The 25,366-nt window shown below is 39.7% G+C and overlaps 1 protein-coding gene across 1 annotated transcript in view; it reads left to right on the top strand.

Annotated features, from left to right (window-relative positions):
• LOC108575947 (solute carrier organic anion transporter family member 4C1) overlaps positions 1-24,854 on the top strand; it is an 80,820-nt gene extending 55,966 nt beyond the window's left edge. Inside the window, exons 2-12 of the mRNA XM_017938888.1 lie at positions 5,015-5,486; positions 6,199-6,518; positions 7,310-7,524; positions 7,820-7,960; positions 9,382-9,504; positions 15,240-15,404; positions 16,584-16,779; positions 17,034-17,184; positions 20,474-20,714; positions 21,856-21,984; positions 22,348-24,854. Coding sequence (XP_017794377.1) covers positions 5,169-5,486; positions 6,199-6,518; positions 7,310-7,524; positions 7,820-7,960; positions 9,382-9,504; positions 15,240-15,404; positions 16,584-16,779; positions 17,034-17,184; positions 20,474-20,714; positions 21,856-21,984; positions 22,348-22,517 — 2,169 coding nt within the window. The 5' untranslated portion in view covers positions 5,015-5,168 and the 3' untranslated portion in view covers positions 22,518-24,854. The remainder of the gene's footprint in view (positions 1-5,014; positions 5,487-6,198; positions 6,519-7,309; positions 7,525-7,819; positions 7,961-9,381; positions 9,505-15,239; positions 15,405-16,583; positions 16,780-17,033; positions 17,185-20,473; positions 20,715-21,855; positions 21,985-22,347) is intronic.
• The last annotated feature ends 512 nt before the right edge of the window (positions 24,855-25,366 follow it).

Here is a 25,366-nt window from a genome sequence, read left to right as displayed (position 1 = left end):
TTGTTAATGAAATTATTGGGAGCCTGAAGAAAGATCGGGGTTGACAGAATTAGTGACAAAATGAGGATGATTAAGGGAATTATTGAGACTTGAATAATGATTAAGATTAACAAAGTTATTGGTAAAATGGGAATCAGCAAAATCATTAACGAAATAAAATCCTGAAAAATGATTAAGATTAACAAAATTATCGACGAAATAATTGACACCTGAAGAATGATTAAGATTAACAAAATTATCGACGAAATAATTGACACCTGAAGAATGATTAAGATTAACAAAATTATCGACGAAATAATTGACACCTGAAGAATGATTAAGATTAACAAAATTATCGACGAAATAATTGACACCTGAAGAATGATTAAGATTAACAAAATTATCGACGAAATAATTGACACCTGAAGAATGATTAAGATTAACAAAATTATCGACGAAATAATTGACACCTGAAGAATGATTAAGATTAACAAAATTATCGACGAAATAATTGACACCTGAAGAATGATTAAGATTAACAAAATTATCGACGAAATAATTGACACCTGAAGAATGATTAAGATTAACAAAATTATCGACGAAATAATTGACACCTGAAAAGTGATTAAGATTAACAAAGTTATTGGTAAAATGGAAATTATAAAAATCATTAACGAAATAAAATCCTGAAAAATGATTAAGATTAACGAAATTATTTGACAAAATTACTGACAGAATGAGAATAATCGACAAAATTATTAAGACCCTGAAAGACCTTCAGTCTGGAATGTCTGTAGTCCAAATGCCCCATTTTGTCTAAATGGTGTGACAAAACCTATAATACTTATTTAAATCAATGTAACATCACTTGATTTTTATTTTCAAATGCTCTGCATATAAGTTATACGGTAAGTAGTGTAATTCATGTTACACCATACACCACTATAAACATACTACCAATACTTCATCACTCCTTCTCACAAATTCTATCTAATTAGAGTACTATATACGGCATGGTTTAAAGTTCGAGGCAACCAGGCTCACAAAATTAACGACGGAGAATTTCAAAAACAAATTAGAGAGAGGAAGGTCTCGTTCCCGGAACACCCGAAACGAAACCATGAGTTAAAACAAACGTTAATGACACTAATCAACCAGCTCTTTTATTTCCCTCTACCAAAAAAAAAAAAAAAAAAACAGAAGAAAACTCGCTTGATTTATCAACCTCTCTCTAAAAAAAAACCTCGAAACAAGTTTAATTCAAGGTGAAATTTCGTCCGAAGTTCTCCAAACTTCCAAATCCGGTGATCTTCGAATTCGATTGGAGTGACGCGTTGAATGGGAAATGTTCGATGGGGATCACGAAATTCCTCGAGTGGTAAAGCAGCCACCACCACCTCCAGCAACAGCAACAGCAACAGTCGTCGTATAAATTGATTCGCAGAAGGTTGTTCCCTCGACACGTGTGGAATACACGGGGCAGCGCGCGACGTTTAAAACATTAACGGGTCAATGGCGCGGCGAAACGACACAGCACCGTAAACACATTCGTATTCTTGGACAGTGTTTCGGAGGTCGGTTACCGTGCGCGGCCAATTAACGTCGAAATAAAATCCGCTCGTGCGCCGTTCCCCTCGCGTTTTATTATCATGCGCGAGCCCATTCGACAGGAAGTTTCTCGGCCGGATGCCTCTTGAATCATCTTGCCCCCGCTAACGAAATCGTTCCTCGATCCTCTGTTCGACTCTTCTTCTTTCATATTCCTCTGATGCTTCCTTTCTGTTTCTCTCTTTTTTTCTTTTCTTTTTTTTCCGTTTGGGAAACATCGCAGCGGAATCGAGTAAATTGTCCTTCGATATTGTTTGATCACCCTTTCACGAGTGAATTATCCCTTTTTCTTTAACCCTTATCTCAATAACCGGGTACCCTTTTGCATAATTCTCGCTTAAAATATTTGATCTTCCAGGTAAGAGATTTAAATGTCCGGCCAGATCGTTGTCATTTGGCACATTTCCTATCCGTGTCTGCCCCAAGTTTAGAATTCTCTTGTGCAGATGACAATGATCCGTAGTTAACAATCGAAGTACGATCTACTTATGCTGTACGAGGTTATTTATGCCTTTCCTTAAAAAAAAAAGAGGATTATTGCAGATGACAATGATCGAGGTGTTGATGAAACTTCCGTCTGTAGTTTTACTAAAAATGTAATATTTAATAATCGAAGTATGACTTTATGTTGTACGAGGTTATTTATGCGTTTCTTTAAAAGCAACCGATTAGCGACGATTTATTTTTGGACAAAATAATTTTTCGAAAAAGTGATCAGTGGAGCTTGATCTTGATCTACGGTTCCACTTTCGTCCACAGTCTGCTGTTAACCCTTTGCACTCGAGTGGAGACTGAAAAGCGACATTAGTATTTATCACTTGGAAAAAGATTGATTTCACAGGACCACAGCTCTGAAGGAAATGGTTCGGAAGAACCAATCTTTAACGAACTGTTTACAAGGCCTTGTATAATATTAAAAAACAATAAATATAGAAATAAACCTGATTTGCAATTTATCGCTAAAAGATCTTCGAGTGTAAAGGATTAAACTATAAAGTAATTGACGAATTTGGGAATCGGGAATTAACGAAACCTAATAAATTGATATCAGTTTCTATTTCTGCTTAACACTTAACAGACGGGTTGTTTTTTCTCCGTCTTTCTCGGCCGTCCTAGGAAGTCAGAATGGAAAAATGTAAATTTACGTGACCCGTCCGTTAAGTGTTAAGTGGACCGTACACGTGCCCCGTTGATCGCGAAAGGATCAAAATAATGTAGAAACTGGATTATCAATCGTGGTTAATTCACACTATGTAACAAGAAGTATTTTATTTTTAATATATTCAGAAAATTAGGATCGAATAAGAGGTGTAGAATGGAGAAATTGTAGATGGTTACTTGTAGAGCACCCGTTATGTGGCTGGATGCGCGTTCTAGTCCGTAGACTCCTACTCACTGTCAGTGAAAACCGCATCGGTAGGATAGTCGGTGCAATGGAACGCGAGGGAAATGAGGAAAGTCGGGCACCGATGAAAGTGAGAGGACACCGGCTACAGGCTGTTTCAGTCAGCCTGTCTCCTTTTCGTCACTCAAACGGAGAAAGGATTTCTGTCGCGTGTACTTCTCGTATTCTTCTTTGTAATTGAATTACTTTCTACGAAATCGTAACGTGACTTCTACCGTTTTAAAGAGAATTTCTTTTATCGGGTTCACTTGAAATTTCCTGAAAAAACGCGAATCCACTAGAATTGAACATTTTCATTTCAAGTAATTGTCATAATGTTTGATACAAGCACTTTTGCTTACGTATTACAAGAGCGTTAATTTCGTGTACGTAAACATTTGAAAGAAAGAAACTGAAAGAAGCTGAAAGGCGTTTTCAATGCTCTCCTGTTTCCTAAATCGTTTTTGTGTAAGCAAATTGTCAAGTGAAAATTATGCAAAAAGATAGGGCCTTTTCTGTTGAACACAGCTGGTTGTTGTATCTTCAGTTTTTGGTGCACGACCACCAATTCGTTACTGTTGCAGTCGCAGTCTGTTTTAGGAAACTGCAGTGAATTAATCCCGAAGTAGACTTACACCACAAAGTGTGCAAAAATTTCCAGAAGAAAGTTAGCAATTTTAAGAATACTTTATCAAATTTTTCCTCGTTCAAATAAATCGAAATAAGGCAAAGTGCTATCGATCTCCACAACATCACAAAATCTACAAAAAATTAGCAGCAAATTCAATATTGACGTAAATTGACCGGTAGTGTATATCTAAATTACGATTTTTTTCGGGTGTGAACTAGGTTTGGATCGAGAGGATTCATTCGCGTCTCCCTTTTATGTACACGGAATTAATGCTCCTGTAACACGTTGGCGAAAGTGTACCGTACACTATGGAAAGTATTTTAAATAAAAATGTTCAATTTTAGTGGAGTTACGTTTTTTTCAAAATGTACGGCTTGAAACCGCGGAAACTTCGAGGATGGCCTAATATTTCCACCCCGTTCAAGTTCGACACGTGCTAAAAAATTGAAGATTTACGAAATTCTGAAGATTTTTTGCACAACTTTTGAGATAATTGATTTTTTTCGCGATCCTTTGGAAGGTGCAAAGGTCATCGGAATTTCATTTAACGTGGAACAAAGCGAATCGCGATATTCGCAGAAACAACGCGGTAGGTGACTCGTGCGGATAGAGGGAGAAAGAGAGAGAGAGAGAGAGGAACCGCTGTTATAAATAATGCCGTGACGCACATAAGTTAGACATTTTAAAAATACGAAGTGCATCTTGAAAGCGTTTCGAACGGATGATAAATCGCGGCACCGCGAGTTTGACGATTTATTCCTGGACACCTTTCAGCCTGTGGCCTTTTCTTTTTTGTTTTTTTTTTCTCCCCGTGACGCCGAGTGAAATCTGAAATCGTTGCGGAGGACCGCGAAATATCGATGACGCTTATGCAAACATGTGACCGGCCTTTAGAAACTTTCGGCGTGCAGATGAAATCGGTGTAAAATTTGTATTGGAAGATTGAAATCTCGTTCTGCTGGATACTGGGCAATTAGATCGTCGGGTTGCAATAAATCTTTGGGCAAAAAATTCATCATCTTACGGGCAAACAATTAATTTATAATTTCTTCTCTTGGCTAGTCGTTGGAATTGAAATTCAATCTTTTTCCTTATTTGAGCCTTCGAAGATTGTAGTTCAAATAATACGGAGTTAATGTACACTGCCGGCCGAAAGTTTCGAATTACTGTGCATTGCAAGTTATGCAAAAATTTGCAGGAAAAAGTGAGCAATTTTAAGAAATTTTTAATTAATTTTTTCGAATGTAAATTGACGTAAATTGTAAGTTGCCAGGTGTTCCAAACTTTTGCCCGGTAGTGTACCTGTTTACAGTAAAATAGTTTTCATTTTGTGAAGTGTGAGATCGTGGAGTATAAATTATTGGAATTGTCGAAGGTAAAAAAAAAAGAAATGTATTTTTCCTTGATTGCAGGTTGACCGTTCGAATGAAAGTCGTTTGAGAGGTCGAGAGGGCCCTCCTACGAGGAAGAGAGTGATCCAGGCTAGAGAGTGCAAGGAGAGGAAAGGAGAAAAGGATAGAGAAGCAAGTATAAGAGTGTCGATTGATCAAAGTAGAGAGGGGTAAAATGGCGGGCGAGGACACGCAGATCCTGGCGAACGGAAACGTTGAGGCGTTGACGATAATCCCACCTAAAATGGCGAATGGAAACGGGTTGATTTGCGGGAAGCAGCATAACAACAACGGTTCGATACCAAACGGGAAGCTTCACGAGATCTCCGCGACGGAAAACGGGAAATTAATCATGTCTGATGAGAAATCGAGTAGCCTTCACACGGAGTTCGACGATGCCGATGTATCTTGCGGCTGGGGACCCTGTAGACCCCATTGGCTTCAGTATTTCGCCACGAAGCAGGCCTTCCTGGTCACCTTTTGCATCACCTGGGTTCGTATTAACAAAGAATCCTTTCATTTACTAATTGTTACAACAATAAAAATAGTGCAGAATTTTGTGTAAAAGAAAAAATAAAGAAAAACTTTGGAAATTAACCATAATTGAAGTTTATCCATGAAAATTTTGCATTACCTGAGTTAGTATTAATAAGGAATCCTTTGATTTACTAATTATTAGAACGATAAAAACAGTGCAGAATTTTGTGTAAAAAGAATAAGAAAAGAATCTCGTCTGGGTACTAAAAACTTTGGAAATTAACCATAATTGAAGTTTATCCGTGGAAATTTTGCATTACCTGAGTTGCTATTAATAAAAAATCTTTTTATTTCATAATTTTTCGAACAGTAAAAATAAAGCAAAATTTTGTATAAAGAAAAAAATCTTATTTGGGTAATAAAAACTTTAGAAATTAACCACAATTAAAGTTTAAAGTTTAACGATCCTGTGGACAGTAAAAGTAAAGCAAAACTTTGTGTCAAAAGTAAGAAAAGAATCTTACCAGGGCAATGAAAACTGTACAAATGAACCATAATTGAAGTTGATCCATGAAAATTTGCATCACCTGGGTTGCTATTAACGTAGGATCGTTTCATTTAATCCTTCCTAAGAGAAAAAGGCAAAAAATCGTTGGCGTGTAATAAAAACTTTAGAAACGAACGGTATAATCGAAGTTTCTCGATGAAAATGTATTCGGATATTGCAGGTTCTTCAGGGGATGTACTACACGTACTTCGTCTCGGTGATCACGACGATCGAGAAGCTATTCCAGATCCAGTCGAAGACCACCGGTATCATAATGTCGGCGACGGAGATCGGGCAAATCGGTTCCTCTCTCCTGCTTACGTACTACGGGGGCCAAGGTCACCGGCCTAAGTGGATCGCTTGGGGCATGATCCTGTTCGCGGTGAGCTCGTTCACCTGCTCGATGCCCCATTTCATCTTCGGTGAACAGCTGATCCATCAGAACGAGATGTTCTTCAGCGGTGTCGGCTTCGGGGTCGACGGCGACCCAAACAATGAACTGTTTTTCTCCCTTTTCTTGAAGAATTTTTTATAGAATATCTAGAAACAGAAGATACGGTTGCTCAAGAGTATCGTCACATTTACAACACGCCATTTCACGTCTACCTTTGTCTTTTTCTCTTCGTGTTTTTTCAAATTTATCTTACCCGACTGGTCACTTTTATCGAATTTTTATTACGTACGTGAATAAAAAAAAAAATGAAAAAAAGAAGAAGAAGAAACAGTTGCTCCAGATCGTTATGCAAAAGAGCCTCCAAAAAATGATTCGCCCCCTTCGAAACGTTCGAACGTGTGACACACTTATCGCTCTCGCATATATTTTTAAAACTCTCGATATCGTTTCGCGACGATAGGCACGCTCTCGAAATTATGCAATTTCTGTCCGACCCATTTCTCCTTACCTGCCTCGATCGATCGTACCTTTTTTAAATGGGTTATGTCCCGTCGCGTACCTGTCCTCTCCTTTTTCGCCTTTACGAATAAAATTATCGCGATTAATAAACGCTGTTTTATCACTAGCTCAAATACCCAATCGAATAATTATCCTTCAACCCTTTGCACTTGGAAGTCGTGTTTTGCCGTAGGAAATCTTCTCTGAAATTTTTTCAAACTAACCGTAGAAATAAACTATGCTATTTTATTTCAATATTCAATGTATTCTCTATTTCGCTATGGCGACGAAATTTATTGAGTGACAATTATATCAGTCGCCACTCGATTGAAAAGGGCCAATAATTACAATCGTAGATGTAAGAACAATAATATGCGGTGGATCTTTTTCTATTTCGAAGCTGGAATTCATCGACGATTCCGTTGAATACGATGAACTCCTGCGAGGGCAATTCGTTGATAGAGCAGAGGATACAGAGCAAAATAACGACGGTGGTCCTGGCTATATTTTTCGTCTCCTTATTGGGCGTTGGGATGGGTCAGACGGCGGTCTACACCCTTGGTATCCCCTACATCGATGACAATGTGGCCAGCAGAGAAAGCCCTCTCTATTTTGGTAAGAATACAATCGTGTCCCTTATATCCTTTTATTATACCCGAGAACGAAAGGGGAACAAATAATAAAATGTAGCCTGTGTCTTTCTCTCTCTCTCTCTCTCTCTCTCTCTCTCTCTCTCTCTCTATCTTTCTTTCTCTCTGTCCAAAAGTAAAATGTCATTGCTGAGTATTACTTTTTTCCTTTCTTTTTTCTTCTTCTATATCTTCTTATTAACTCGATCGACGGTACAGTTATCACGAGAATTTCAGTATTGTTAATGGACACACACTTGCACGGTTGAATCTTGTTGCAGCGATTACCATTGGAGTGAGGATCCTTGGGCCAGCCCTAGGCTTCATCCTTGGCTCATTGTGCACGATGATTTACGCGGATTTGTCGGTGAATCCGCAAATCACGCCGACGGACCCGAGATGGGTCGGAGCTTGGTGGCTTGGTAAATTGAAATCCCTTATTTCCAACTAAGCTTGTCTTTTCAACCAGTAGAATTTACTCAATTTTCGTATTGTTCAATTTTTCGAACTCATCCTACGTATATACACTGTATACCCGTATTTTTGATCGGTAGTGCGTGTACATACGGGGTATCCCACCTTATAACGAACATCTAAATTGCTTCCGCTGCTGTTCAAGGTAAGAAAACATCGTCGACATTTTTTTCTTCGTATTAACATGCTTATTTCTCCCTTACATCCTTATTTTTACGCTGTTCGAAATCGTTTCGAGGTCGTGGTGTCATAGGTCATTGAACTGGTCTCGATGTTGGTTACAACGTAACAGTGTAAGAAATAGATATTAATCCCTTGAGGGCAATAGACCGATATATTTTTAATAATGAAATAAAAATGTAATTTTGATATAATTTAATTTAAAAAAAAAAGAACCGAAGTGATGACCTAATTATGTGTTAAATAATCAGTACTTCGACATGGTGCGTAGTTCTTCGTCCGCAAAGATATTTTTAAGCAATGCGATAAAATGACTATGTTTTTATATTTGAAGAAAATGTAATTTTGATAAAATTTAATTAAAAAAAAAAAAGAACCGAAGTGATGACCTAATTATGTGCTATACAAATAATCAGTAATAATTAAAGGGTTAATATGCACAGAAATGTTGAAGACGTTGAAATTACTTTGGGTGGACTTTTTTATAATGCGACGTTGTAGCTGACATTGAGACGAGTTGAACAATCTATGAAATTATATCCCTGAAGTGACCTGAAACGGTGAAAAAAATGTCGATGACCTTCGCTAGACGTACATCCTGAAATCATATAAATTCTTCTTAGTAAGTTTTTCTTACTTTCGATAGCAGCGGAAATAATTTAGACGTTCATTATAAGTGAGACATCCTGTATAATCTCACCTCTCTGTTCAATCGTTTACTTATAAATACGTAGGTGAGGCATAAAGCAGCTCTGGCTGAGCCTCGCCTTTACGCATGTGTAATAAAAGCATTATTACTATTATATCATATAGTCCGTACAACATACCTACACTGGCAGTCAAAAATTTGGGACCATTTGTCAGTTTACACCAATATCAAATTTTAGAACAAAAATTTCTATCTTTTCAAAATTTTCATTTTACCACAATCTCGAAATTTCAATTTTCTGTAACAAAAAATTTGGTTTATGTATTTTATGACCGAATATTTCAATTCAATTTTTTCAAAATTTCAATTTCACCAAAATCTTAAAATTTCGATTCTCAGTAACAACAAATTCGTTCCGTATACTTTACAACGTACAGTGGTCGGAAATTTTTGGCCGACAAACTAATTCAAATAAAAAAGTTCCGAAGAGATTAGAGGGAGAGGAGAAATGATAAAGGAGGGTGCAATTGGCTGTTTCAGGTTTGGTGCTAATATCCGCCATGCTGATGCTGGTCAGCATAGGGATGTTCGCGTTCCCGACGCGGCTGCCCGCGAGCAGAACGCCGCCGAAACGGGCGGACTCGAAAAAGCCTAGTCTCCGAGGTAAGCCCTGATTTATCGTGGCGACGCGAATTGTTCGTCAGGGAGAGGCCGGTGTTTAAGCCTCGGCCATCGGATCAGAGCGGTTTAATTTGATTTTATGGCTTCCCGTAAGCTCCGCGCTTTGCTCCCCGTCCCCTAAAATTGCCCCACGAAGATTCGACCAGAAAGATAAAAGTATCAAACCGTCTATTAATCGTAGGGTACCTATGGGTATGTATGTATCCGGTCATCTCAAACGGCGCAAATTTTTAGGAGTTTATCACAGAGGTCTGGACTTTATGAGTTTCGTATGTGTAAAAAGTTTGGAGTTTGTAAAATGTATTACAAAAATTTGCAGGTCGATATCTTGAAAATCGACGAAGTTATGCTGGTTTGAAGAAAAGAAGTCCCAGTGACTTTTTCAAAATGGGATCCTTCGAGACTCTGAACGTCGTGTCTCAGGACAATTTGAACAGGACACACTTGGAAGCATCGTATATAATCCACTAATTTAATTTTTTTAAATTACACTCCTGAATTTCTTTTATTAAATGTGACAAAATCAGGACGTATAATGTCCTTTAAAATGAATATAGTCACCTACCGATAGTCATATTTCTCACAATTTTTAATATTTTTCAACAAAAATTAAGCCACATATAGTTCACAAACGTATCTTCCAGTAGAAAAAATTCGATTCAATTCTCGCGTTCAGTTTTCGAAAAAAAAAATTCCTAAGTTATAGCTTATTTTCAGGTGTCTAGCTAGACGTCAGTCCTCTATAAAAAAGTGAAAAAATAAAATTCTCTGCACTTTTTCGAGGCAATTTAATGACATTGTGTATTCGCCGGACGTCTATCGGGAACGAGAAGAAGGTCCAATAAGATGATCCTCGAAGCGTGAACCTCTCAGTCAAGGTCAGTGGCGAATTTAGGTTCGCAGAGTCGGCGTGTCTGCTCGTTCGATCGTGAGCACGCAGGCTGACGCTTTCTGAAACACGGGCGAGCCCTTTTCTGGGAACCCTTTGCTCTTGGGACAGCGGGGCGACCCTTGGCGCGTTTATTCTTGGTCCGCTTCGTTGAAACTTTCGATCGAAGGTCGTGCAACATCTGCGTTCTCCTTCTTCACAGCCGAAGATTTGATAGAAAGGGGGTCTGGAAAGATTTCAAATCTCTCGAACTCATTTGTTTTATTGCTCCGTGACTTTTCAACGTGAATTCCAACGGTGTGACGTTCGATTTTTCCCACCTGTTCGTTTTTTTTTTCTTCTTCTTTTCTTCTTTTTTACCCTTGACCGACAATGTTCCGGAATGCTGTTCCTGAAAGGGGCAGACCGTTCAAAATGCGGCACGAGTAGCATCGATAATGAAACTTGTACGTTCCAGTGCAGCACGTGCATGTCTCTGGCGCGTTGTATAGTAGTACGATGTTACTTAAAAATAACTCTCTGTAAGCCGACTTTGCACATATCGGCGTCCTCCTCCGTACTTGGTCTCCAAGTTAACGAGGTTACCTTAACGCGAGACGCAACTTCGGTTTCACTGTTGAGAGAGAAAAAAAAAGGAAAACAATACTCAAAATCGATGTGTACACCTACGAATCACCTTCCTTATTCTCAAGAAATTTCACGAAATCCTTAAAGCGCCGGCTATTCTGTTGGAAAGTTTACCTAAAGCACCGTGATATTTACGAGTTTCGTAGAAACACGCACTTTTACAAAATAAAATAAAATAACTCTTGCAAAACAGAAAATTTCTATTGAAAAGTTTTACGCAGTGCTTATTACAGGCACAGCGACGATTTTTAACCCTTTCGTTACGGCAGATTTCAATCGAGGTTGCAAAATCTTTCGTTCTGATCGCATCCTTTCAAAATTTCTTTTATTTAACCTCCTCAGGGACACCGACACATATGTGTACCTTTGGATTTTCCGAAAATTCCAATATTTGCGATAGAGAAAATATGAAAAACAATCTCCCGAAATCTCGAAAAATCTCCTAAGGAAAATAACTTAATTGCTATCGATTTAATATGAATATAAATGTGTAACTACATAGAAAATTAGATTAGTATTTTCTAACTTTAAAAAATCGTCTCTGAAGAGGTTAATAAAGATGGAAGTATGTAAAGTACAAAAATTAAGGATTAAATAACAGTAAAAGTGCGAGAAAAATTGGACTCTAAGAACACTGTATTCTTCCAAATTTTCCAAACGCCTACAGGCGCCAACAGCAGTGAAAGGGTTAATGATATAAATATCTAGCCACTTGCTGTTCAAGAGGTATAATATCTTTTTCTGCACAAACATGTAGAAACGCATTTTGGCGCTTAATCGCTAGTCCACATATTGTGCTTTAAAGCGAGTCCGGCGCTTAAAGTGTTAATTAATTAAAAAGACTTCCAAATCACCGGTCCTCTAACGACCATCCGCAGAGCCCCATGGAAGAGGTAGCAAAGCGAATCGCGTGCATTTCCGACACAGAGAATTGTCCGCGACCAAAAACTCCGGCGTGCATCCGGTCGACACAGAAGACGTGTCCAGCTTCTCTGCGAGCGCGACATCGTGCATCTCTTCGTCTACCAAACCAAACGTCGCGAGAACAGGCGAGGAAAGGAGAAAGAGAGAGGCTCTCTCTCTCGAACATACAAGTGTGTATACGCTACTTCTGTGAGAAGCGGTGCATTTCTGGTGCGTTACGTCGCGCGTGTTATGTCGGCCGAGGTGCACGAGACAGCTGAGATAAGTCCTCTCGCCGCGGCGAGAACGGAATGGATCCACGGCACACAGCGGCCGAGAGAGAAGAACAGGGCCGTATATGCACGCAGAAATGCACGCGCGCGTGCCTACCGACGCGCTATGCACGACGCATGACCGTGAACTTGCCCCACCTAGTGCACCAGTCGGTCAGTCATCATTATTAACGCACACAACGGGCCCCACTCGCGTCCACACACGCGCATACACACATCGAACACCCGGCGATCCTTACTCCTACGTGGCACACACCGGACTGGCCAGAAATCCGGATGCGTTTCGGGGCCTTTCCAATTCTTTTTCCACGTGAATTTTGCACGAGCAAACTTGAATTCTCTTCGTGGTCCAAAATATTACTGTTCCCCGTTTAATCTTCCTGCCTTCCAATGAGATTTTTCCAGTTCAAATTAAGAATGAACCTGCGCGAAAGAAGATCTGGAAGAGTTTCGAGGGTGTCTTCTAAGGGGATGTAAACAAACGCAACAGGTGGTTTTGGGTCTATTCAGCTTCCAAATTGCACATTTCTTTACCTAGTCTTCGAACGGTCCTATGAGAATGAGAATGATTTTATACGATACGGCGGGAGTGTTTAGGGTTTACAAATGCGAGGATGTTGCGGTTTCAGTAGAATCTTCCGTGCGTGGTATCGCGGCGAAGTAGATAATGGAACGCTAGGAGATTGCCTCGAAGGACAGGTTGCTGCCGAATCGAGTGGATGCACGCGATTCGCGTATTACTCTGGAGTCATCACTGTCCATCTGAGGACTTCATTTCACGTTTCTTTCGGGTATACCGTTTTTTCCCCTACAACAGCCCCGTACTCATTATCCTTTTTCTTAATTCAATAATTGCTACCTAATGGTCCCATCATCATCCTGAACGCATTACGTACCCGGCGATGAAAGTATTTTTTCCCACTTTTTCAATCAACTTAATTCGCGTTGTTTACCCGTGGGAATTTCCAAGGAGAAGAGTAATTCCATATGAAGCTTTTCGCGAAGGGCCACCCTGTATGTGCCTGGTGCAGGGTTGTCGCGATAATACACGGAGCGCAATGTTAGTCACGTTTGTCTACTCATGGTCTGCAGGACTTCTCTATGCGGGGTTGCCACGACTCTAGCCCGGCCTTCCTGGAAGCCTAGAGCAGTCCTAGGCATCCTTAATGTCAGTTTCCACCGAGGGTTTCTCGAACGGAAACCTCGCACGAGAAGAAGGCGGACGCAGCGCGTCGTGCATCGTTCTTCTTCGTTCTTTTTCCACTCTCTCCTCCTCCTCCACCTCCTCCCTTCACCTTCCATGCAGGAATTTCCGTTTTTTATCATTGCTCGAAAATCGATGCTTCATCCGATCGTGCAGCGTCACTTCTTCTTTAACATTCTCGCGATTCTTCTTTTTTTTTTCTTCCACTCACTTTTTATCCTTTTGCTGCTACAAGTCCCTGTTGTATCTATAATTGCCCGTAACAAGTTACCAAGATTTTTATGTGTAGCATTATTCGAGGCAGGTTTGCATAGTACCTCAGCCAGTTTCTGAGATTCTTATATGGAATATAGAGTATGGAATATGGAGCAGATAATATATGGAACGTTTGAGTATGTGGAGTGAAATAGTTCGTCACGCAATAATTCGGATATGATACATAATTACTTGGAAAGCTAGATCGTTTCCAATGAGGAAGCACAAGGATATCTGGAAATATTCTACTTCGTCCTGACCGTTTCCAAGTACTATACATTTATCGATAACGTTCTACGAGAGAGGAGGCAGAATCAGATAATTCGAGTAATTCTAATGAAGACACAAGCTCGTCGATGGGGGACTGGTCTCGATCGGACGGTATAAGACCCCATTGCTAATTACAAAATAAGAAACTCGTTCGTTTCAGATCGAATACGCGAAGGAATATCTGGCGGTGTGAGCAAAAAGGAGAAAGGAAGGGGCGAGCAGAGTCCGTGAAGGGGCGTTCTCTTATCCAGGATCTGTTCGAAAGATCCTCCATGTCCCGCGAAACCTTTATCGCTCTTCGGGTACCGAAGATCGATCCTCGTTTTCCTTGCTAGGCTGCCGGTATCGTCGTTGCGCTTCCTTTTTCTCCCTTCGTTTCTTGTTTTTCGTGCCCGAGGCGGTTTCAACCTACCCTCCTCTTCACGTCTGTGCTCGCGAACGCTCGCCGTAGAGCGTTCGCTTCGAACCCTTCGAAAAATAGAACGAAGGGAAACTCGATCGGCAGCTAATTAGCTCGTCGTTCGTAATCGAGTTCATAAATATCGTTGGACCGGTGACTCTGTCACATTCGAAGGAAGGAAGGAAGCAATGGATGGATGAAATGGAAAGTTGTTCAGATGGAAAAAAGTTACCGATTCGTTTGCTCGTGGTTTAGTTTCTCTTCGAGACTTGGAATTTCTAGGGACACTTGAATACAGAAGGATCCCGTGTAACGTAATTAAACGGAGAAAAAGAATGTACAAATTGTGAAACCGAAGAAAATTCCACCGACGAAGGAATTGTATTGGTAACACAAAAAGCTTTATCGGTGGAACTTAATTTTAGCGATTCTGAGAGTGGTCAGATTTCAGTTTTACCTGCCTTTACCTTTATTTTAAGCTATTCTGTACGTATAACGAAGAAAATTCCAAGTTTTTATTGTTTTAAAATAAAATGTAAAATGAAAAAATTTGTTTTGTTTAATTCTAACTTTTTGCACTCTGGATTTCGCATAACATGAAATTCGAGGAACAGTTCTCCCGCGTTATAGGGGGTCCATTTGTATATTTATTGATTTTTTTTTTCAAGAAGGTTTTGCCGTGAGAAAGTAAAAGTGGAATTGAAAAAGTGGCCAATGTGAAATGGATATATTAGAAATGAGAAAGAAGTAGATAAGTGGAGGATTCGTTTGTAATGTATATGGTTTGGCTGCAGGTCGCGATGTGCGGGTTCGTCGCATTGCCTGTGAGCCACGGTGCACACTCGCTACACCTCGCCTTCTCTCTACCTGTTGCAGACTTCCCTAAAGCGGTGAAGAGGCTGTTGAAGAACGACATTCTTATGTTCCGTACGGCCAGCAGCGTGCTGCACATCCTACCGATCGCCGGCCTCTACACCTTCCTGCCAAAGTACCTCGAGAGCCAATTTCGCTTGCCAGCTCATCATGCGAACATGATCTCAGGTAATTTTCGCGCATAGACACGCGAACCTACCTCCCTGCTTCCAAATCTTACTCGTTCGAATAAAATCTTTCACAGGAGGTCCTCCTTTCTCCTGAATTTTTGAAAATGGAAAGTAAAGGGGATGCGAAATTTTCTGGGCCATTTTAAATTTTACCCTTCACATTAAAATTCTCGGTTAGAGCTCCTTTTCCTGAATTTTCTAAAATGAAAGATAAAGGGGATGCAAAATTTTCTTGACCACCTTAAATTTTACCCTTCCTGTTAAAATCCTCAGTTAGAGCTCCCTACTATGAATTTTTAGAGCTCCTTTTCCTGAATTTTCGAAAGTGAAAAATAAGGGGGATGCAAAATTTTCTGGGCCACCTGAAATTTTACTCTTTGCATTAAAATCCTCAGCTCCTCACTCTGAATTTTTGAAAATGAAAAATAAAGGGGATGCAAAATTTTCTGGGCCACCTTAAAGTTTACTCTTCCCATTAAAATCCTCAGTTAGAGCTCCCTACTCTGAATTTTTGAAAATGGAAAGTGAAGGGGATGCGAAATTTTCTGGGCCATTTTAAATTTTACCCTTTCCATCAAAATTCTCAATTAGAGCTCCTTTTCCTGAATTTTCTAAAATTAACAATAAAGGGGATGCGAAATTTTCTGGGCCACCTGAAATTTTACTCTTTGCATTAAAATCCTCAGCTCCTTACTCTGAATTTTTGAAAATGAAAAATAAAGGGGATGCAAAATTTTCTGGGCCACCTTAGTTTCCTTCTGTATTAAAATCCTCAGCTAGGGCTCCTTTCTCCTGAATTTTCGACTGTAAAGGGAAAAGTAAAGGGAACACGAAATCTTAGCCACCTTAAATGTCACCCTTCTTATTAAAATCTTCAGCTGATCTCCTTCCTCTGAATTTTTGACGGTGAAAAATATTTTCAAATCTAAATGAACAAAGAACAAAGGGAAGGGTGAATAAACGGGGTGAGAAATTTTCCGAGGCATCTGAAATACTACCCTCCCGATTAAAATCCTCAGTTGGAGGTCCTTTTCCCTGAATCTTAAATCCAAATTCAAATTTATCATCCCTTTATTCAACGACCGTGAAAAAACAATCATCCCTACAATCACCAATGAAAATCCAAATAATTGCAACAATGGGAACTGCTATTTGACATGTGGGAACTTTTTCGCAGGTGTCGGTGGTATTTTAGTAATGGGTCTGGGTATTATAATTAGCGGAGTGTTTATCCTGAGGGCGAAGCCTAACGCCAGGTTCGTCGCGGCCTGGATCGCCTTCACAGCGATTGTTTACGCGATCGGCATGGGTGTGCTGATGTTCATCGGCTGCCCGATGGACGATTTCACTGGTCTTGTTTCGCATTCCAACGGGTAAGAGTCACATTTTCTCATTTTCATCCTACAAATTTTATCTTCTCTCGTGGTATACTTATGCTAATTGTGCTCGCTATTTCCACTGTATCGTTTGCATGTAAAATTTTGCAGTCTAGCAGAAACCGTAGTATACTCGTAATCGTGGAATGTATCTATACCAATTTGTCTGATATTTAATCGTGATCTTTTGCACAGGTTTTGTTGAACTGTGAAGGCACGTTGACATTAAGCAAACGACAAAATCTTTTTAGATTGTCCAGTTTCGAACCGACCTGCGAGGCTACCTGCGACTGCATTCGGAACAAGTTCAGTCCCATCTGTGGCGCCGATGGGAAAACGTATTTTTCCGCGTGCCACGCGGGCTGCTCCAATTACACTATCAACGATGGCAAGGTAGCTTCGGTGAGTACGATATTAAATTGGTAATTCTCTTCTTTGAAAAATATTTATCGTCGAGAAATTAGCCCCTTGTACTCCATTAGAGATGCTACAGCGATGTTTACAATGTGCACCGTAATTCGGTTACAACACTAAATAGATTGTTTCTGTAGGTACCATACACCGTGACTAAAGTGAACAGGCGTACTGATTTATTCGGTACAGTAGTGATTTTAAAGGCTCTGTGCTGATGTATCGAGTCAGTACTGATTTTTAACCCTATTGCGTTCTTCGTTTTGACTGTACACTTAAGACTTTTGGGTCGAAAAGGACCTAAGACCTTGTGTGTAATAATTTTTGTTTCCAACGCGACATGTGAACCTAGACAATAAACGTTTAAAATAATGTTAAAGAACGTAAACTTGATAGCAGCAAAAATGACTAAAAATATAAAAAGGCGGTGGGTCAAAAAAGACCCGAAGACCGCTCTAGGGTTAAGGCTCTGTACTGATTTAAATTTTGTACTGATTTTAAGAAAAACGACTCGAAATGCACAAAGACAATATGTAGTTGAGGTAACTGAATATTTTTTACGTGTTCCTGGTACAAATGCACCAGTTGAAAGAGTATTCTCAATAATAAGTAAAATTTGGACGGTAGGAAAAGTTAATTAGGGTTAGATCATTTAAAATCGTATTAATTGTGAAGTACAATGCTAGTGTAGAAGAAATTTTATATATTGAAGAATTATTGAAGGCGATTTCTTCTTCAACTAAACGCGTGTAACCATTATTCAAGAATGCTTTATCGTAGAATGCAAACAGTAAACAGAAATCTTTCTTTTCTCGCCACAATGTAAGACATCAAAAATCTCATATCTTCGAATGTAACATTTCTTCCGTATCTTTTACGGTTTTGCAAATATTCACGATAATATAAAAATTTGGCATTTCTTTTAGGGGATGTATTCACCGCTGGAACAGTTTTATTGCCGAAACAGAAAATGACTTTGCTATTATCTTCAAGTAAACTACATTTCTGCACAGTTTCAAACTTTTTCTTAATTTTCCAGATACCAAACTTCTCGTGTTAGTTCTCCATGGCTTTACAATTTTCTTCGCGATTCTCACAAATTACAATTTTCTCCAAATTTCTTCTACACATCGTCTATATAGTAAACTAATCCTTCGAACTTCTCGAAAGAACTCGAATCGTTAGGTTCAATTTAACCCCTTAACCTATGATTTCTTTTCTGACTACGCATCTAAGCGTCAGCCATTTTCTGTTTCAGTACTGTATCAGGTAACAAAAACTAGTCTGTCACAGATTAATTACATTTAGCAATCCTGAGTCTTATAAATTCAAACGAAAATTAGGATCGCGATTAATTTTTCTTACTGATACAACTACTTTTCTCGCATTTTCGCCAGAATCTCTGCCACGAGTCTGACACGTTGTCATATGTTAAGGGGTTAAAAAGAAGTTATACTGTTCTAAAGAGTGTGCGAATATTAGTGGGAGTCACTGTGCATTACACGTTATAATTAAGAAACCGTCAAAAATGGAGCTGCACCACTCTTGCCTCAAGGTCCTTCACTTTTACTGCTGAAAATCTGACAATCGAAGTCGCTGTCTTTCTCACACTCGTACTTCTTACACGTACGCTAAGTAAAATAGCCAAGTAAATAGAACATAATTATTCTTCATCTATTCCGTATGCTGATTGCTCTGTCCGATTGTGCAGATCGTCACTGACGTCATTGCAGGGGATATTGATATATATGGGGGGCCAAGCATGCTGGTAATTGTCCAGTGACAGTGGCATGCAACTAGGGCAGAAATGTTTCGTTGTTCCATCATTTAAGGGGGAAATCGCGTTATTCGCCGGGACGAGACAATGCTTCATTGATTGCGCAACAGCGCGCGAGTCGTTACTCTTTCGTAATTCGAACGTGCGCCTCACCGTGAGCATTTCATTTCCAGTTGTACGGATTTCGCCCGGGCCACGATTGCTATCGCACAATTATGCCAGGCCAGACCGGGGGGGTTTCATTTGGAAAATTGCTGGGACTCTTTAATTAATTGCCAGAAGAACGAACCTTCCGTTCCACTTTCTGTATGACGTAGTTCAGTTTAGACGTACGAAAGAAATTCGATTAAATTACACGCACCTGTTGAGCGTGAAAAATTTTGAAATTCTCGTTCTAACGAAATTTTGGCGGTTTAAGAAACGCGGGAATTTCGAATTCGTTAGATTTTCTAATTCGTCAATTTTCAGCTTCTCATTTTTTCACTCGTGGAATTATGTTGCAGTTGAAATGCGATAATTCTTGTTGTAAAAAATTTGGCATTCCAAAAACCGCAGGAATTTCAAATTCATTAGATTTTCTAATTCGTCAATTTTCTGACAATTTTCAACTCCTCATTTTTTGACTTGTGATAATCTGGCGCGCTTGGGACTTCGACAGTTCTGGATCATCAAATATACCGGACTATTGGAGTGTATCTGTGTAACATGATAAAAACGAGGCGAATAATTTGAAAAACAGCCATAGTTAATACAATAACATAATTTATTAAAAAGAAATAAAATACACGGCAAAACGTAAACATTATCAACATAAAAGTGTGAGCAGAAGCAACAGTTTGTAGCGAATCCTTAAATTCAATTTTCCCAAAAGCTAAGCTTCTTATGAAAAATTTTATTCTTTATTTTTCATTTATTTTACACGTAGAATCATCTTTGCCCGGTTGTACCACGCGTCATACTTCCAAAATTTTTTAATCGTATCTCATTATTCTTTCAGCTGCACAAGATTTTCACTGCTTTCTGTATACACTATTCCTATGCAAAATATTACATTACCACTGTATATCAATATAAAAATATAATCTGAAGCAATTGTTCATAATGAATCTTTAAATTCAGTCTTCTCGAAAACTAAGCTTCTTACCAAAAAATTTTATCCTTCATTTCCAGTTTATTTCACACGCAGAATCATCCCCCACGCAGTTTTACCACGCGTTCTGTCTCACCCTGTACATAAGCTATAAAATTTTTCAGTTACTTAATACTTCTTATCCGTCTTCGTCGTCTGATCGTTCAAAAGCCAGTGCAAAAGTACGATACACGTAAAATTCTCGGAATTCTTCTGTGTAGAGAAATAAAGATTCGTTGAATAGAAACGTAATAATAGTTTCTCGAATAGAAGTGCAATAATATTGTAGCACTTATGAAAATGCAAAAAGCATCGCAGACGCGTATAGAAATACTTGGCGTGCCTCTAACAGCGTTGGTTTCGCGGCTTTTCAGTTTTACAACTGCCAGTGCATCGGGTCGAACCTAACGACACCGGAAACGACCAGCACAGCGTCGATCGGTTACTGCGAGCTCGAGTGCAGTAACTTTTGGGTTTATATGGTCCTGTTCTCGGTGTTCGTTTTCATCCACTCGACCAGCGAGGTGGGCTCCATGCTGTTGATCCTACGGTGCGTCGATCCACGGGACAAGGCGATGGCTTTGGGTCTCATACAATTCGCCATCGGCCTCTTTGGTAATTATTCTATTCGATGAAAAGAATTTTTGTTTTTTTTTTTAACACTAGGTTTATGGACATTTCTTGTGTACCTATCTTTACAGACTGAACGAAACCGCGTATTTTCTTTAAAAAGTAACTTATTTTTATTTCAAAACAATTTGAAACTTGACTTATAGTCAAATTGAGGCGTGAATGAAACCGTATATTTTCTTCAAAAAGTAACTTATTTTATTTCAAAACAACATTTTATACACTATTAACTTATGAATACGAACGATACACTTGTATAAAATTTGTAATAAGCGTAAATGGTAGGAGAGAAATGAAAACGGTTTCTGTAATTCTCCTAGCGAAATTCGAAATGCGTGAAAATGACCGTAAACCCGTAAACCTAGTGTTAATGACCAAGTGAATAGAATTTTTATTGATCGATTTGAATATTTTTGTCGCACGATAGATAACGGAAATAAAATTTCAGCATATTCTCTGATTCACTTGTCGTTCTTGCAAAACATATTGAAATTATTGGGTTGGTGCAAATGAGTAGTCATTTTTTATACACAGCAAATAAATTTTTGTACGCGACAGTCGAGAAGAAAGAATTCAGAATTCTGAAGTGACGAATAATCGGGATATTCGTATAATTTTTTTTATATAAGTTGAAACTTGGAAGAACTGTTGAAAATAGAAATTTAGCATTTGACGATGGTTGTGTAAGTGTTAGGACACAGTTCAACGTTGGTGTGTAAAAATCAAGATTGGTGAATTTTCATTGAAAAATGAGGACAGTCTATGATTTACTATTTATTTTTAACAAATAAATTATTTCAAAATAAAGACACTGTAAAAGCCACATTCAAAGAATTTTTTCATTCAAGGACTAATAATTTTCATAAATTTGGAACAACGAAGCTATGTACTTAATCGTTGGAAAAAGTGTACAGAATCCTGTAGAAATTACGTTATTTCTCTCTAAAATTTCATTTCAGAAAGTGACGTTTCACATGCACCAACCTAATAGAACAAAAGAATTTTGTCTAATTAAAAATTGTATGAAAAATTCGAAATTACATTTCGCGGTACGTGTCGTGAATTGAATAAAAGGGTTAACAGAGGCTTCGAGTCACAGGATGATCCGTGCGTCTCTTGGTTCCAGGTAACGTTCCGTGTCCAATCGTTTATGGTGCTGTGGTGGACTCCGCTTGTCTCGTATGGGAATACGCTTGCGGCGAACGTGGTGCCTGCTGGCTTTACGACTCGAATGTCTTTAGAATGTTCTATCATGGTACGTACGCGGTTAGGAAGAAATCTGCGGCGAGAGGAGCAGTAGAAAATATCTATATCGATTCTTCGATTGGCTACTGGTTCTGCCGTTACGCGCAGGCTAAATTTCACTTCGAAACACACAGTCGAACATTCTACCAATTCAATTTACACTCGACGTACACTTAATTCTCATTTCGATCGGGAAACACTGCCAAAGAAAATTAGACAGACAAGTCAAAACTCCGTAATACCTTCTTCCATGCACTTCCAATCCACCGAGAAATTCAACAGCAACGAGACTCAGTCTCTTCCTCTGTCTCTCCAGAATAATTTCCTCCAAAGAGCAGGCAATACTTTACTAAAGCTGCTCACGAATCTCCAGGTACGACGGGCGGAATCCTAATTCTGGCGTTCGTCGTGGACATAGTGGTGTGGTACAAGGCGGGGAGCATCAATTTCGCGGAGGAGCAGGAAACAGAGGAGGGCACCGTGGAGGAGATGGCCACCCTGAAGTCGCAGGACGCGCAGGTGGTGGACAACGATTATTTGTGAAAGGGTCCCGGCCGACTTCGATGGTATCTCATGAAGCACAGGCCTGAAACCAGCGTCGTGGACCGGGACAAAGCGTGACGGCGAGGCGTTCCTAACTGTTACGACGAGTACTCGGTGCTGTATACGCCAGTTTCCGTACCAGAGGTTTATCACACCAACGGCGTCGATCGTGTGTGTCACGTTCTACGAGCCTCTTAGACGTTCGTTTCCGGTTGCTCCATCGATGATAGAGGGAGGAGATCCTAGAAGAGGGAGAAAGACGACACACTGGTGCTCGCGTGAATCGCCTTTTAGAATTTTCGAAAGGAAAAGGAGAGAGAGAGAGAGAGAGAGAGAGAGAGAGAGAGAGAGAGTCCAGAGGACGAATGAACTAAATCGGTCATCGAAGTGGGAGGGAGGCGGTGCTGGACCACGGAAATGCCCGTGTTGCTTCCGGGGAGGCTGTGCCGAGGTTTACGAAACGAGTGCATCGAGAATAGAAGGCGTTAGAAGTGGAGTTTGAGAACGGAGGAATATTTAATGGGAGATCAACGAAAAGAAATGTTTGTTTTTGCTTCTTTTTTTTTTCTTTTCTTCCATGGGAAATCATTATCGAAGACATGTAATCACCACGGACCATGGAAATGGGGAGGGGTGGGGGTGGGAGATTTTGTTCCTGGTTAGGACGTCGACGAACAACGATTTTGAGAGAGGAATAACGGGGGTAGGAAGTTCATCCTAGAGAGAAACTATATTACGACGGAGAGGAGTTACTCGATGGACGTTGCGAAAGGAGCTGGGAAAAATTGTGAATTGGTTCCCTCGGCACCCGGGCGAGCTTCTCTTAGGCACTACCGTCCGTGTTTCACTCTGCAAATACACACCTAGACGTAGGCAAACTGTACGTACAAGCGATTTACGATGTATGCATGTATGTCGATGATAATATTTGTCCGAGGGGAGAGGCGATAATGCGCGGTGGTAATAATCTCGTTGTTTTTTTGTTTTGCTCGTAAACGAACGAAAGAAGTCTGAATGGAATGGGGAGGGGGATTGGGGGAGGATTGTGAGATTGACGACGATTCGACGAGAGGGTGAAAAAGCGAAAAAAAAAAGAAAAAAAAATAGGAAAGAGGGAAGAAATTAACGGCTAGAGCGAATCTGAGAGCGAATGGGAATAATAACGAAGATACATAGGACATATTTTTAGACGATTTGACGATGAAAACCTGGGGGGATAGAGAGAAGACAGAGTAACGTTAATTATTAATTAATTATTAAAACGTGAGATACACAGAGACAGGGAGAAGAGGGACGACGGAGGAATAAAGAGAGGTGAGAGAATTAAGATGTGAGGAGGAGAGAGAGAGAGAAAAATGTGGAGAAGAGTTAATAAGAGCTGTATTTTAATATGATACACTTTACACACTCGTGAGACACTCGTCGATGTATTGCGCGTCTACCGCCTGTGCTTCTATAGTGCTTTGAACGTTCGCCGTTTTCGAGTCCCGCAAGGCTGGCTGGCCTGGTCGTTTGTTAACCCTTTGCCCGTGTAATATTCTTGCCCGACAGACTGCCCCCGTTGAATCGAGGTACAACTTCACAAGGAAGAAACGAAGAAAGAATTAAAATCCGTTAAATACAGTCTCTAGGTTCCAGTAGCGTGTAGGTACGTTTTAATTTGACAAATATTTTCCGTAGGAAAAGGAGGAACAATGAAGAAAATTACCACTGGAATTTCATCGTCAAAGGGTTAAAGAAATGATCAGAATGATTGGATAGTTCTATGTCTCGTACAAAGGCAAAAGAAAGAGAGAGAGAGAGAGAGAGAGAGAGAATGCAGAGGGTTGTTTCAGAGGGAGAAAGTAAGAGAGAGAAAGGAATTAAATAGCGCGCATTTAGGGTACGCATTAGTCGCTATCAAGTTCGCGAATTATTCGATTCAGGGGCATTGCTAATATACTACAGTTTTGCGTTTGTTTCGAAGAGTATTTGGCTGAAATCACTCAGAGATGGAATTAAGACGAAGAATTAATCAATCTTGGAATGTTAACGAACGAATATTACCTTCCAACATTGAAGGACGGCTGTTTGGTTTTATCGATCTCGTCGAAGACGATTAGAGCGAGGAACGGGAAATATATTTTTGGAGAATTTTATGTTTGAACGGTTATATATTTCTCCATCGACCCCAGAAGCTGGGCAGCTGGTCCAATCCATGAGCGTGAAGAGAAATATTTAACACCGATTCTCGAGTGGTGATTTAGAGAGAGAGAGAGAGAGAGAGAAAAGAAACATCAATTTTTATCGTTTATTCGATTAAATACAATTCTACGTGTTACTTTGAAAGAAAAGAAAACAGCAGATACTTCTCTTCACATCATCCCAGAAGCAGTAACCTAATCTAATAACAAAGAGGACGATCGCGAAAATCTATTTTTTTTACCATCGTACCTCTTGCTAAAAATTACAGAAAAAAAAAAAAGAAAATTCGATTCGATTTTCTCCGAGAGGCGAGCAAAGAAAAGGTATATCCATTCGTTTCTTCTGGACTACGATAGAACGTTGCGTACTTTAACCCTTTTCGCGTTCTTACGGAGAACGGAAGGGTTAAACGTGTTACATATACATTGTACGTGTCGGTATGCGTGTGCGTGCGTGGATAGCAGCGTTGAGACGATGCAATTGAGAAAGGATTGCACAGGAGCGGATACGGCCTTCCGTGCGCCCGTTGATCTCCATCGAGAATTGTATTTTTGTATTCGAAGCGACACATAATCTATATTTTAATCGATCACAGGCCGTGAGTATAGCACAGCACGTAATAATAACACGTTGAGCCGATTCCACCCCTTGACGCGATTATACTT

This window comes from Habropoda laboriosa, unplaced genomic scaffold, assembly GCF_001263275.1.
Source record: "Habropoda laboriosa isolate 0110345459 unplaced genomic scaffold, ASM126327v1 scaffold300, whole genome shotgun sequence".
NCBI lineage: Eukaryota > Metazoa > Arthropoda > Insecta > Hymenoptera > Apidae > Habropoda > Habropoda laboriosa.
This window is presented reverse-complemented; position numbering and strand designations above follow the sequence as displayed.